At 55.9% G+C, this 14,412-nt stretch overlaps 1 protein-coding gene across 1 annotated transcript; it reads left to right on the top strand.

The window, feature by feature from the left end:
* Positions 1-139: 139 nt before the first annotated feature.
* Abhd16a (abhydrolase domain containing 16A, phospholipase) lies at positions 140-13,398 on the top strand. The gene is made up of 20 exons (XM_050132403.1): positions 140-338; positions 1,207-1,263; positions 1,874-1,940; positions 2,331-2,417; positions 4,881-4,966; positions 7,349-7,422; positions 7,537-7,659; positions 9,458-9,572; positions 9,658-9,759; positions 10,920-10,983; positions 11,093-11,142; positions 11,313-11,436; positions 11,626-11,730; positions 11,863-11,926; positions 12,130-12,186; positions 12,439-12,501; positions 12,585-12,661; positions 12,741-12,839; positions 12,925-12,971; positions 13,080-13,398. Exons 1-20 carry the CDS (start codon positions 207-209, stop codon positions 13,161-13,163), a joined length of 1,677 nt encoding a protein of 558 aa, XP_049988360.1. The 5' UTR covers positions 140-206; the 3' UTR covers positions 13,164-13,398.
* Positions 13,399-14,412: the final 1,014 nt, after the last annotated feature.

Raw genomic sequence — 14,412 nt, 5'->3', positions numbered from 1 at the left:
TGACCAACTCCTGCACGGCGCAGCACCTTATGGTCAACTGCGCGGAACCCTCCTCTCGCGGCGAGAACGCCGGGCCGGACCCGGCCACGGGGAAGAGCCGGTACGTGCTGACGTCACGCACACGCACGCACGCACGCAGGGCCTCGGAGGCCGAGGGCGGGGCCGGCGGGGACCTGAGGCCGAGGCACAGCGGCCCGAGCCGGGCCATGGCGAAGCTGCTGAGCTGCGTCCTCGGCCCCCGGCTCTACAAGATCTACCGGGAGAGGGACACGGATCGGGCCGCGTCCAGCGTCTCCGAGACGCCCACCGCCGTCCCCGCCCCCTCCTCCAGCTCCTGGGTGAGTCGCGTCCCCCCCCGGCTGAGGACATGGTACGGTCCCCGCCGCGCCTGCCCCTCGCTGCCCGGACGCGTCCACTGTCGGCGGCGGGGGAGACCGCTTGTCAAGCGGTCGCGCAGTCCGCCTGTGGGCGCTTCCCCGCTCGCAGTCACGCCGGGCCGGCCGCCGCCTCTCGCTCGCTCTCAGCGCTTGCACCCGCTTCCCCTTCCGCGTCCCCCGTTTCGCGGCTGGTCCCAGTTGAGTCCGGAGTCGGCTTCTGCCCGTCTCCTCCCGAAGTCTTCCTCCCCTAGGCTGTGTTACAGACTTTCTCTCTAACCTGACTTTTCAGTTTGAAAATGACTTCCCCATGTCATGTATCCACTTGTGCAGCACGAACCCACAAGCCTAGCCTGAAGACCAGGGTCGTCGCGTTCGCGACAGCCGCAGGTGGTGGTAGCCTGCCCTGCGAATCTTCTCTTCCCTTTTCATTGGCTGCAGATTGTGTTTAGGAGGAGTCTTTCCAAAGTGCCCACACCTCGTCACATTCTTCCCTGATATCAAATGCTATTCCTTCCCTCCCAGAATCATCATGGAGTCTTTCATATCTACTCCCAACCCTCTTCCCGCATATACACAATCATGTTTATATCCTGGTTTTGGAGGGGAAAAGAAAAGAGCCAGTCTCCCAAATGCTGCTTTCACTTTTGCTTCCCAGTCAGGGTCAGAGGTGAGAAGTCAGACTCAGAGTCAGTAGAGAGGGCAGGAGTGTCCCAGGAGAAGTGGCCAGGGAGGCTGGAGCCAGGTGGTACACGCTAGGACGTTAGGGCTTCTGGGTGGGAGGAAGGCTTGTCAGCTGGCAGGGTCCCTAACAGGCCATCTGTTTTGGCAGGATACCTATTATCAGCCCCGTGCCCTGGAGAAGCACGCTGACAGTGTCCTGGCGCTGGTAAGTCAGTTCCACATCTGTGACTCGATGGGTCTTGCCAGGCCCAGCCTGGGAGGTGGGGGTGCTCTGAGCTCTGTGCAGAAGAACTCACTAACGCATAGGCACCAGCCCACCCCTAGTGCATACAGTTGGCACTCCCTCTCGGGGACTCCCTCTGTTGGAGCTGGTTGAGCCCTGAGAATGACACACTCACCCTTGGGATCCTGTGCAGGTCTCCGAGCCTGCAGTCCCCAGTGACCTGTCCTCTTGGCAACTAACCTCTTTGGCTACAGAGGCAGCTGTTCCCTCTGGCAGCGTTCCTATGGTGACGTTTTTTGTATCTCTTGGGGACAGAGCCTAGGGCTGTCTTGAGTGGGGCCAACTACGTAGGCTTGATTAACTGAGTAGACAGAGAGGCCAGTGTCTCCGGTGTGACGGAACTGTGTCAGCCTCCCTTGTGCTCTGACGCACGACCTGGCAACAGATGTTTGTGACCCTACTGTGCGCATGATGTCAGGAGCAGAGCAGTTGAGTGTGTGGCTCCAGGATCCCCTGTCTGAGAGCCCAGGCCTGGGAGGCAGGACAGCTTGCGCACTGGCGTGTTGATTGCCTGTCTCCGTCTCTGCTGCAGGCTTCCGTCTTCTGGTCCATCTCTTATTACTCCTCTCCCTTCGCCTTCTTCTACTTATACAGGAAAGGTCAGTGTGCTTACTCTCAGAGGCGGCGGGGAGGAAGCGGGCAGGTCGCTGGCAGGACTTCCTCTTCCGCCAGGAGTCTTTTCCCCCTGAGTCAGTGGTTCTCAACCTTCCTAACCCCGTGACCCTTTAATACAGTTCCTCATGTGTGGTGACCCCCCCCAACCATAACATTTTTGTTGCTACATCATAACTAATTCTGCTACCGTTATGACGCATCACGTAAATATTTTTGGAGACAGGTTTGCCAAGGGGTTCGCAGCCCCCAGGTTGAGAACCACTGCTCCAAGAGCATGGTTTACCCGGAGACAGGGTCTCGGATAGAGCTGTGGGCCCACTGGGAGGGGTGCTGAGAGGCTGGTGGGCATCTCATGTCATCTCTCTTCCTCCCAGGTTACTTGAGTTTGTCCAAAGTGGTGCCGTTTTCTCACTATGCCGGGACATTGCTGCTTCTGCTGGCAGGGGTGGCCTGCCTCCGAGGTGGGTGCAGAGGACCTGCAGGGACAGCTGAGGCTCACACCATACATCCCACACGTGATAAGCAGTATATGCGAACAAGAGTACAGCGTACACCACCTAAACCATCCTCAGCTGGAGCCGCACCAGGGCTGCACAGAGCTACCCGGCGGTGCAGCCACACATGCAGACGCTGTGCAATCACAGATACGCCGTCAGGTGGACCGCATTAAGTTTCCACTTACACAAGGCCCAGAAGCATGAGCTGCCTCCTCTAGTCCCAGTGCTTGGGTCAGAGTGAGGCGGGAGGTCGATGAGTTCCCAGCCAGCCTAGGCTACCTGGGCCAGCCCGGGCTGCTTGGGGGGTTTTTACCTCAGTTCTACCTCAGTCAGTGAATTAGTATGTAAGCAAAGGTCAGAACACGTGCATATGTGATGAGACCCAGAAGACATACACGTGTGATCCTCTCAAAGCCTGCCAGGGGCAGTACAGGCTGCGGAGATCCCTGGTGGGAGATGGCTCTGGTTTGGTTTTTGTTTTTGTATTTTTTACTCATTTTTAAAATTTTGCCTCTGTGTGTGTGTCTGTGTGTCTGTATGTCTGTATGTAGGTCTGTGTGCATGAGTGCAGGTGCCTGAAGAGGCCAACGGAGTCAGGTGACCCTGGAGCTGGAGTCATAGGTGGTTGGTTGTAGCCACCTGATGTGGGTGCTCGGAACCAAATTTGGGCCGTCTGGGAGAGCAGTGTGTGCTCTTCACTGCTGAGCCATCTTTCTAGCTCAATACTTTGCATTTTTAAAAAGGATTTGTTTATGCACTTTTTATCAATGTGGGCGTGTGGGCCTGATTTGCCTTTGTGTATCACGTGTGTGGATTCTCTTGGAGGCCAGCAGGCGTCAGATAGCCGGGAACTGGAGATACAGGCCTTTGTGAGCCACTTGCTGTAACAGGTGCTAGGGGCGAACCTGTGTCCTCTGGAGGAGCAAGAGGAGCTTTCGCCACCGAGCCATCTCTCCAGCCTCTTATTTGTATTTTTAACTATTCTGCCAGGCGGTGGTGGCGCATGCCCCTAATACCAGCACTTGGGAGGCAGAGGCAGGCAGATCTCCGAGTCTAGGACAGCCAGGGGTACACAGCGAAACCCCGTCTCAAAAAACAACCAATCAACAATAAAGCTGTATGTTGTCTGTGGATAGCCCAGGATTCTAGGTGTACCCCACCACACCCGGCTGCATTTACCTATCTTGGCATAAATGGCACTCCACATGAACTCTTCTCAGCTGGCTTCCTTTTCTCAGTGTCGTGTTGAGGAACTGGGCGTGGAGCCCAGTTTTGCTTTTCTTGTAGTGCTTGCCCTCTGGCAGTCTCCCATTGGCTGGTTTGTTGTCTTTTCCCCGCCTCACCCACCTCAGGACTAGGAGCTGTGTCTGCCTGCCTGTCTCCGTGGGTAGGATGATCCCTAGCACACGGCACCTGCCAGGTCCGAGTGGGGAAAATGTAGAGCTCAGGCCTCCTCACAGGAGTGAGGAGAGGCATCACCACTGAGGCCAGCTGCCTTCGGGAAGAGAAAGGAAGCCAGCAGAAGCTCCAGGAATTGGAGGGGAAAACGATGGGTCAGGAGCGAGTGAAAAGGGGCCCTCGAGAGGCAGGAAGGGCCAGGGGGGCAGATGCAGGGAATGAGGGTGGGGAAGTAGTTGTGAGCAAGGCCTTGGCACCATGGGCAGGGGGTTAGGAACCTGCAGAAGCAAGCTGGGGACCCCCTGGAGAGGACAGGAAGGAACAGGGTTAGCATAGGAGTAGTAAGGTTGCAGGGCTTTAACAGCTCTGCCAGGGAGAGACTTGCTGGTTTACAAAGACAAAAACCACCAGGCCCCAGCGTCTGGGAGGCTGAGGCAGGAGAGTAGCTGAGAGCTCTAGGTCATCCTGGCCTGTGTACCGAATTGCAGGCCGCTGGGCACAGAGTAAACCCTGTTTCCAAAACAAAACAAAAGAAATGAACTGAAGTGTCCGGTATGTGATGGATGCCGGGAATCTCAGGACGTGGGAGAGTCAAAGCTAGTGGTTCTCTCAGCCAGAACTTATGGCAGCTAGAGCTACACAGCGTGACCATGTCTCAGAAGAAAAAGCAAAGCCAAACAGACAAACAGAAGGGCTGGTGAAATGGCGTAGCGCTGGCTGCACAAACCTGGAGACTTTAGTTCAGTCCCCAGATCCCACAGTGGGAACAGAGTCCTGACGCTGTCCCCGGGTCTACGCATTCCCACTGTGGCACTCGCATGCCCACACTCAAAAACACACGCACACACAATATAAAATAGTGAGACTCAGGAGAAGACTCCTGCAGCTGTGTCCCCACATGAGAGGCCCTTGATTCCTTCTGATTCTTTCTCCTTCCAGGGCCTCCTTGCCCATTTCCAATTCATCTCTCAATTCCTTGATATCTGGCTTCCCAGTTCACCTAATACGTTTTCTGTCCTCTCTGTCCAGGCATCGGCCGCTGGACCAACCCCCAGTACCGGCAGTTCATCACCATCTTGGAAGCCACACATCGGAACCAGTCTGCAGAAAACAAGGTGAGGGTCCTGCCGCCCCACCTCCCCGAGCTCCAGGCACCAGCTTCTTCTGCACACTGCCATGCGCTTTCTGAGCGTCTCATGGATAGTCGGCTAGAACATTCCGCTCCCTCTCCACTTCCACACTCGAGAATTGTCTCAGCATAGATGCCTGCAGTGTCCCCGAGAAGAGGAGCCCTCTGTCCCAGTGGCTCAGTTCTGTGTATACCTCACTGTGTGCCTTGAGCACCACACTGGCTTTGGGATAGACTGAATTGGGCAGGTGTGTGCACTCTCGTGCCCGCAGGGCACCGCGTCCTTTAAGCTGTGCCAGGCCTGCTGTTACTGGAGTGACTGTCTTTGAGATGGGCTCTGGGGCCTCATAAAGCAACTTCCTGCTGCAGAGGGGTTAGGCATGCTGCACACGCCCTTCCCAGCCATGCCATCTGCCTCTTGGCCTCTCTTTCCTCAGATGTGCAATGAGGTCATTACTCCAGCCTGGAGGAGTAAGACCAAGAGACTCGTGACCTGTCAGTGACCTGTGTCAAGGTGCACGTGTCCGGCCAAGCCTGGCTGGGATGCGCTTTGCTCGTCCTGTTTTCTCATTTACATTTTTGTACATTTTTTTCCATTGCTCTTTCTTAGTCAAGTTATTTTTGAAAATGTCAGAAGCATTTCTGTGGCAAAAATAAAAAATAATCCTCAAAATAGAGACCATGGAGCTCTGGGTATGGAGGAGGACAGTGGATTATGAAGACGCAGCCCCACTGCCCACAGCACATGGCCCAGTGCAGTAGGGGGACACAGGCAGAGGTAGTGCTGGCCTCTGGACACCATGGCTGGGGAGTGAGGTGGCTGTGCGCATGGAGGAGCCCACTGTGGGTGTGACTGTCCTCTCAGCCGTGGGACCATCAGTTTATTTGGCTGGGGGAGTCTCCCAAGACACAGCTTCTCTGTGTAACCCCGTCTGTGCTCTGTAAACCAGGTAGGGAGGATGACTCGGCAGCCAGCAGCCCTCATCCCCATCTTTGCACAGAAGCATCACCCTTAGGGTGGGTCAGCCTTAGATATTTCTGTGGTGGTTTTTGTTTTTGTTTTTGAAGACAGGGTCATGCTATGTAGCCCAGGCTGCCCTGGTATTTCCAGTGATCCTCTTGCCTCTTGGGTGAGGTCACAACATATGCTACCATGAAATAGAATCTCATTCCACATCCCAGGCTAGCTTTAAACTCCCTGTACATCCCCGGCTGGCCCCCAGCTGGCCCTCTTGTCTCAGCTTCGGAATGTTGGGATTGTAGACGCAATGCTGTTGTTCCTGGCTTTTTCAGTGTTTGGGTGGCTTTGGGAATTGAACTTAGGGCATCATGAATGCTAAGCAAGCACCCTACCCCAGCCTTAGTTTTTTTTTTTAAAGATTTTTTTTAATATTTATTTATTTATTATGTATACAATATTCTGTCTTTGTCTATGTCTTCAGGCCAGAAGAGGGCACCAGACCTCATTATAGATGGTTGTGAGCCACCATGTGGTTGCTGGGAATTGAACTCAGGACCTTTGGAAGAGCAGGCAATGCTCTTAACACTGAGCCATCTCTCTAGCCCTAGAGATTTATTTATTATGTATACAACATTCTGCCTCCATGTATGCCCGCACGCCAGAGGAGGGCGCCAGATCTCAGTACAGATGGCTGTGAGCCACCATGTGGTTGCTGGGAATTGAACTCAGGACCTCTGGAAGAGCAGCCAGTGCTCTTAACCTCTAAGCCATCTCTCCAGCCCCCAGATTGATTGATTTATTTATTTATTTATTTATTTATTTATTTATTTATTTATTTATTTATTTATTTATTTATTTATTTATTTTTAGGATTTTCGAGACAGGGTTTCTCCGTAGCTTTTGGTTCCTGTCCTGGAACTAGCTCTTGTAGACCAGGCTGGCCTCAAACTCACAGAGATCTGCCTGTCTCTGCCTCCCGAGTGCTGGGATTAAAGGTGTGCGCCACCACCGCCCGGCCCAGCCTTAGATTTTCAGGAGCAGGGTTAAGAGTTGTAGAGATAAGCCGGGCGGTGGTGGCGCACGCCTTTAATCCCAGCACTTGGGAGGCAGAGGCAGGCAGATCTCTGTGAGTTCGAGACCAGCCTGGTCTACAAGAGCTAGTTCCAGGACAGGCTCCAAAACCACAGAGAAACCCTGTCTTGAAAAACCAAAAAAAAAAAAGAGTTGTAGAGATGGACAATGAGCTGGCCAGGGAGGTAGCTGCCTGCTCCCAGTATTGTGGTCATAGAAGTGAGAAGGCCCTGACCTCTGCTCGCTGTCCCTGCCCGATAAGGGTGTCGAGGGTGACAGCCGGGTCTCCCTTCAGCTCTCACTTGCCCGTTCTTCTCCTTTCTGTGCCCACTGCAGAGGCAGCTGGCCAACTATAACTTCGACTTCAGGAGCTGGCCAGTCGACTTCCACTGGGAAGAGCCCAGCAGCCGGTGAGGCTCCAGTTATTCGGCTCTTCCCCGTCCTCATCCCTCCCGCATCCCCCAGACATCTTCGGTCTAGCCTGCTCCTCCTCACCCTGTTCTCTTCCTTGTTCCCTTCCTCAGCAAGGGGTCCCGAGGTGGCCATTCCCGCAGGGGCGTGGCCCTGCTCCGCCCAGAGCCTCTGCACTGGGGAACAGCAGACACATTCCTCAACAGGGTCAAGAAGCTGCCTTGCCAGATTACCAGGTAGGAAGTGGGGGGAGGCAGCTGGGGGAGGGGATGTAGGCAGGGCCCCTGGACTCTGACTTTGGGGCCTCGTGCTGTGTGTCTCATGCTGGGGGAGGGGGCTCTGTGAGGCCCAGGCTTCTTTGGGGAGCACTTGGAGAACCAGGATGCTGCAGGTCTACTGATGCGAAGCTCCGAGCAGCTGGAGGAGCAGCAGGCCCCTCAGTGAAGACAAGACTCCTTGCTTTTCCTGGACAGGCTCTAGGGTGCCACTGTACAGTTGTCCTGGCCCTGCTGCTCGACTCCCCATCTTGGCTCCCACTGTGCCTCAGTTTCTTCATCTGAGTGCCTACCTCACTGGAATTGTTAGATGAACTGGTAACACTGGGAATGGCAGCCACTTTCCCTGCCTGCCTGTGGGCAGAGCAAAGCCAGAGGGCTCAGTGGTGTGGTGGGAACTGGCGGTTTCAGACCAGCTGTGGCAGACTGATAAGAGACCACACACACACACACACACATACACACACACACATACACACACGACCGCTGAGTGCTCAGTCTCACAGAGCAGGAGGTGTTGGGAGTGAGCCCCAGGCTCTAGGATGCTGAGGAAGGGGGTGGACTTCTCTTTGGCTGTTGATACCTGACCTGAGAAAAATTTCTGAGGGGATGTTGGCAGGGTGGCGCAGTGATGCGCTCGGCTTAGCCGGAAGTGGCCACATGCCCACCGCATCTTACCTACCGCGGGAGTCCACACACATGGTAGGGGTACTCTCCTTGGGCAGCTCCTGTGTGGCAGGTATTGTTACCATGAACATAACAGCTGGGTGTCTGCTCTGATAGGAGTGTCTCCCAGCCTGGTCCTGAGTCCCGGTCCTCCTGAGGGCTGGGAACACAGGTTGTGCCTGGCTCCGTGAGTCTGGAGGTCACTGTGGTGAACCACAAGCCGCCATTTGTGTTGTTTTGAGTGGTGCCGGGGTAGGACCACACTAGGCCAATGCTCCACCACTGAGCAGCAGTCACCCGGTCCTACTTGAGGACTAAAACTTTGAAACACATTCATGTATGTATGTGTGGGGCCCTCCTACCGTGTGGGACCCCAGCATTGAATGTCTGTTAGCAAATCCCTCTACCCAGTGAGCCATCTTGCTGGCCCTTGAGAACCTTTAATAAGGTGTATTTTTATGTATTAACAGAATTATATTTGAGAACTGCACTTATGTGTTGTACCTAGAAATTGTCTCGTAAACCTCTCGGGGTCATATCCAAGCAGTCCCCAGTTTGCTATAGTTTAGCTTTTGAGTTTTGGATTCGTTCCCTGCCTAGCAATGGGTAGCGTGGTCCGTGGTGCCACGCAGGGCCTGAGTCACTCCCTCCTCAGCCGGGCGTGCTTTCCACTGGTGTGGGCGGCTCCACTGTCGTGTTCAGTCGGCTGTGGGGGCCAAGTGCTCTTGAGGCCTCTGTTATTTCCAACTTATTATGTGTTTTCAGGACATAACCTGACATAAGTCTGGGGGCATCTGTGCATTTGTATCGTACTGGGCCACAATAGAAAATGTTTTTGGTGTTTTCATAGCTGGGACCCAAACTCAGGGGCTCACACGTGTTAGGCAAGCCCTCTGCCACTAAGCTATGTATGATCTGCATTCCTAAAACCCTAAAATGGACATCTTATAGAAAAGGTTGGGAAACACCAACTTGCACGGTTTCATCGAGGGCTGACAGTGGGCAAGGTTAGCATGCCCTGGAGTTGGACTGCAGGTGCTGAGATCAGTCCCTGGGCCGTGCTGGCCTGGCCTCACTACCCGTGTCCCCACAGCTACCTGGTGGCGCACACGCTGGGGCGCCGGATGCTGTACCCGGGCTCTGTGTACCTGCTCCAGAAGGCGCTCATGCCTGTGCTGCTGCAGGGCCAGGCCCGCCTGGTGGAAGAGGTGAGACTCCACCTGCTGCTCCCCTGCCACCCTAGGGATGCGCTCCCGCCCTCATGATCTGTTTTTTTGCATCTCCCTTGCTCAGTATAATGGGCGCCGGGCAAAACTGCTCGCCTGCGATGGTAACGAGATTGACACCATGTTTGTGGACCGGCGGGGGACAGCTGAGCCCCAGGGGCAGAAGCTGGTGAGAAGGGGCAGGGAGCAAAAGGGGGTGGTAGGGGGCAGTAGAGTCTAGGGCCCCCGGTGCCACAGAGCCTTTGCTGTGGAACCACGGTTAGGAATAATGTCATCCAAAACAAAACAAAAACTACTGGGCGGTGGTGGTGCACGACTTTATCCCAGCCTCAGAGGACAGAGGCAGGTGGATCTCTGAGTTCAAGACCAGCCTGGTCTACCAAGGAAATTCCAGGGCAGCCAGGGAAACACAAACTCTTGTCTCAGGAAAAAAAAAAAAAAGAAAAAGAAAAAGAATAATGCCGTCTTTCCAAAGGAAAGGACTGTGTGCTCGGGATGCAGGGAACCCAGGGTGCAGGGAGCACACACAAAGCCTGCATGGCGACCCTGTCATCCAGCACTGAGGAGGCAGAACTGCCACATACTGAGTTCAAGGCCTGTCCGGGACACAAAAGACCCCGAGGCCCCGCAACAACAGACAGTAGATGGGTGGTGGCGCAGGCTGGATCTCAGCGCCCAGGAGGTCAGGCAGGCTTTGAGATCCAGGCCAGCCTGAACTACCTAGCAAGATTCTGCCTCAAGAAAACAGAAAGGTGGCACACGTCTTTAATCCCAGCTCTTGGGAGGCAGAGGCAGGTGGATCTCTGAATTTGAGGCCAGCCTGGTCTGCAAGAGCTAGTTCCAGGACAGCCAGGACTGTTTCAGAGAAACCTATCTTGAAAAACAAAACAAAAATCGTTTGCCACATGCTCACTGCCTGTGAGGTGGGACTGTGTGAGTCCACTCTGTGGGTGATGGACTCGTCCGCGGAGCAGCTGCCAGCCTCACAGCTCGTGAGCAGTGCTGGAACCTGACCTGGGTGGCCAGGCCCCAGTGTTCTGTGTCCTTAAGGTGGCCCTGGCCTGGAAAGACTGCAGGAGTCCAAGGCTTGGGCTCTCCTGGCTGTCACTATCTCTGAGCTTCAGCTTGGCACAGCGAGCAGAAAAGCTGTCTGCGCACCTCTGAGAATCATAGGGCCTAGGGCATGGGCTCTGGGTCCACCCCCAGCTGTCCCCAGGCCCCCTCATCCCTTCCTGAGCTCAGCCTGGATGGTCTGATGGTCTCCTGAGGCCCTGCTGCACAGACTGCACACCCCAGCACCCTCCCAGCCCTCCTCCTCTTCCTCCCCAGGTGATCTGCTGTGAAGGAAATGCGGGGTTCTACGAGGTGGGCTGTGTCTCCACACCCCTGGAAGGTAGGCCCTTGGTTCATGTTCCTCCCTGGCACTGCGGTGGCTTCGTCATGCTTGCCCGCCTGCCCTTCCCCGCAGGGTCACACAGCCTCACCTCCTCCCTGTGTTACAGCTGGCTACTCCGTCCTGGGCTGGAATCACCCCGGTTTTGCTGGAAGCACGGTGAGACCCTGTCCAGAACCTGTCCTTTCCCAGAGTCGTGTGTGACCTGGGTGCTGGGGACGCCGACAGGCAGAGGGGCACAGTGGTTACAGGGTGGCTGCGAGAAGGGTCCACACTAGGTGAGCTATCCTCAGGCTGACCCCGCCCTTCTTCTGCCCATCTTCCTGCAGGGGGTACCATTCCCACAAAATGAGGCCAATGCCATGGATGTGGTAGTTCAGTTTGCCATCCACCGCCTGGGCTTCCAGCCCCAGGATATTGTCATCTACGCCTGGTCCATCGGAGGCTTCACCGGTACCTGCCACCCCTGCTCGTCCCACCCAACACAGATTCTTGTCCCTGCCTAGGAGATGTGGGCACAGGCACTGGTAGCTCCCAAAGGGGGAAGCGGCTTCCAGAGAAAGAGGTTGAAGTGGATAAGAGGGACCTAAAGGAAAGGTGCCTGCTTGCACTTCTGAGCCACCCCCCTTCTTGTTCTGCCAGCCACGTGGGCAGCCATGTCCTACCCAGACATCAGTGCTGTTATCCTGGACGCCTCCTTTGATGACTTGGTGCCCTTGGCCCTGAAGGTCATGCCCGACAGCTGGAGTGAGTGCAGCTCCCCTGCTTGTTCTGGGGGAGGGGTGGCCAGCTCTGGGCTCTTCCAACTAGGTCCTGTCCAGTGGACAGGGTGGGGGTGGACAAGGTCTTCATCTCTGCCCCCTCACCGTGTCCCCCCAGGAGTCCTGGTGACCAGGACTGTGAGGCAGCACCTCAACCTCAACAACTCGGAGCAGCTGTGTAGGTGAGAGCAGCCATCGCCTTAGCTGGCCACCCCTTCCCCAGGCCCTGTGAGACCCTGAGTCTGCTCACTCACAATCTGGCAATGAAAGGTTAAATCTGGCTCCACAGGGGGCTTCCCCAGGGCCAGTCTGAGCCTGCACCCTCCTGCCTCCAGTGGTGGCCTGGCTCTCTCTGAGCTCTCCTTCCTGCTGCTCTGTTCCTAAGGTTCCAGGGCCCTGTGCTGCTGATCCGCAGAACCAAGGATGAGATCATCACCACCACGTGAGTGCCCCGGCTCCACACACACGCATGCGCGCGCGCACACACACACACACACACACACACACACAGGTTTGCGCGCACACACCACGTGAGTGCACACACACACACACACACACACACACACACACACAGGTTTGCGCGCACACACCACGTGAGTGCCCGGGCTCCTTCCACCTATGCCTACCATGTACCCAGGTCTGGAGACTCTCCCTGCCCAACCCCCCTAACCAGGGTTTCTCTGGCTGCCCCCAGGGTTCCTGAGGACATCATGTCCAACAGAGGCAATGACCTCCTGCTGAAGCTCCTGCAGTTCCGGTGAGAGCTGGGGATGTGCACAGGGAAGGAGTGGGGTGAGGGCTGAGCAGTGCAGTGGTTCAATCCCATCCTGTCCCCCCCAGGTACCCTCGAGTGATGGTGGAGGAGGGGCTCCGAGCTGTGAGGCAGTGGTTGGAGGCCTCGACCCAGCTGGAGGAAGGTGAGGCACCTGAGGTGGGCAGGCAGCAGGGCCTGGTGAGGAGGCTTGTTGATGGACACTCTCTTTTCTCCCTGGGCAGCTTCCGTTTACAGTCGGTGGGAGGTGGAGGAGGACTGGTGTCTGTCGGTGCTCCGCTCCTACCAGGCAGAGCATGGGCCCGACTTCCCCTGGAGTGTGGGTAAGGAGGACCTGCATGGTGGGGTGTGAAGAGGTTGATGGATCCTGGATCCCAGACAGCAGATTTGAGGGCCTCTTCTCTGCAGGGGAGGACATGAGTGCGGATGGGCGGAGGCAGCTGGCGCTGTTTCTGGTGAGCTCGGGAGTGGGGTGAGGAGAAGGTCCTGTGGAGGGGGCTTATGCAGGGCTGAGGCATGGGCTCGGGAAGGTGCTCACATCCACCCACTCTGCCTTTCTCCAGGCCCGGAAACATCTGCACAACTTTGAAGCCACGCACTGCACCCCACTCCCAGCCCAGCACTTCCAGATGCCCTGGCACCTCTAGGGACCACATTTAAACTCTTCTGGAAGGACGAGATGGGAGGAGACGTGAGGGGACGTTTTGTGGTTCTCTCTATTGGTGTTGCTGTTTGTAGTCTGGGCAGTGGGGCTGCCCCTCTGACCGCTGTCCTCTTGCACGTTCCCCTCATCCACGTGGACGCACTAGCGCTCCCCAGCACACACCCTGCATTAAATGAATGATTTATTCCTAATAATTAATAAAAAGGTATTTTTTCTACTATCTGGCTGATTGTGAGGTTTTTTTTCCAGATGTCCAGGCAACTAGTGGCTAGGGTAGGGGGAGCAGAAGCCCCGGAGGGTGAGACTCTGGGAAACTCCACTCGGGCCAGTTTAACTCTGTCTCTGCCACAGCCTTCATGAACTCGGTCTCCAGTCCAATGCAGACCATTTCAGCACTGTGCCTGGTGTATGCATAGAGCGCCCCGGCTCTCATGGCCTCCCCAGGCCTTGCCCTGGCCTGGGAGGTGGCCCTGCTTGACAACAGCAGTCTGTAGGGGACAGTTTTGCCTGCTTAGCTTTTCTCCTGAAGGGACAGGGAGTGACCCTGCAGCAAACCAAACCCTGTCCTCCGGTTGTCACCAAGTCTGTCTCTGCACGCCCTGTTTACAGTCCAGCAAACAGGGCCAGTGGGGAGCCGGGGCCAGGTGCCAAGTCTTGTCATCCCCAGGCTGAACCTGGGGAACTGGACCCTCAGGTCTTGTTCTCTGGTCCTTGGACCTGTGGGATGGGATAATGTCCTGGCCTCCTTCCCTTGGAAACCTCTCTTCAGGTGAAGTAACCCTAGCTCCTCCACTTGGGGCCATTGTTTTCAACAAGGGTGGTTGAAATGCAAAGGCCTCAGCATTTTGTGCTGGTTAGTCTCGGGGTGATCCTGTGTGGCCTCTGATCCCAGGGTACCACTTCTGACCATGGGCAGAGGCCATCAGGCAGCTCAGGGACAGTTGACAGTGTGCTGAATCCTAACACAGCGGAGGGCTGATAATGAGGGAGACATGGCAGGTTTGGGGTGAGGAGGGGAGGTGGCCCTCACCTCTGAGTGCTCAGCTTCAGCACAGCAGAGCTGCTACCGATGGGTGGATGATACGGATGTGCGGATGCGCTCTCTGACCCACCCTGGGAGGTAGACACAGTGGGAAGTGTGTAGCAAGAGTGTTGCTACTCTTGGCAGGGCATGGTGGCGCACACCCTTAGTCCCCACACTCAGTAGACAGAGGCATGCAGATCTCTGTGAA

Source organism: Alexandromys fortis, unplaced genomic scaffold, assembly GCF_014885135.2.
Source record: "Alexandromys fortis isolate MF-2015 unplaced genomic scaffold, M_Fortis_MF-2015_v1.1 scaffold_422, whole genome shotgun sequence".
In the NCBI taxonomy this organism is placed as follows: domain Eukaryota; kingdom Metazoa; phylum Chordata; class Mammalia; order Rodentia; family Cricetidae; genus Alexandromys; species Alexandromys fortis.
Note: the sequence above shows the minus strand (reverse complement) of the source record. Positions and strands in the feature narration are given on the sequence as shown.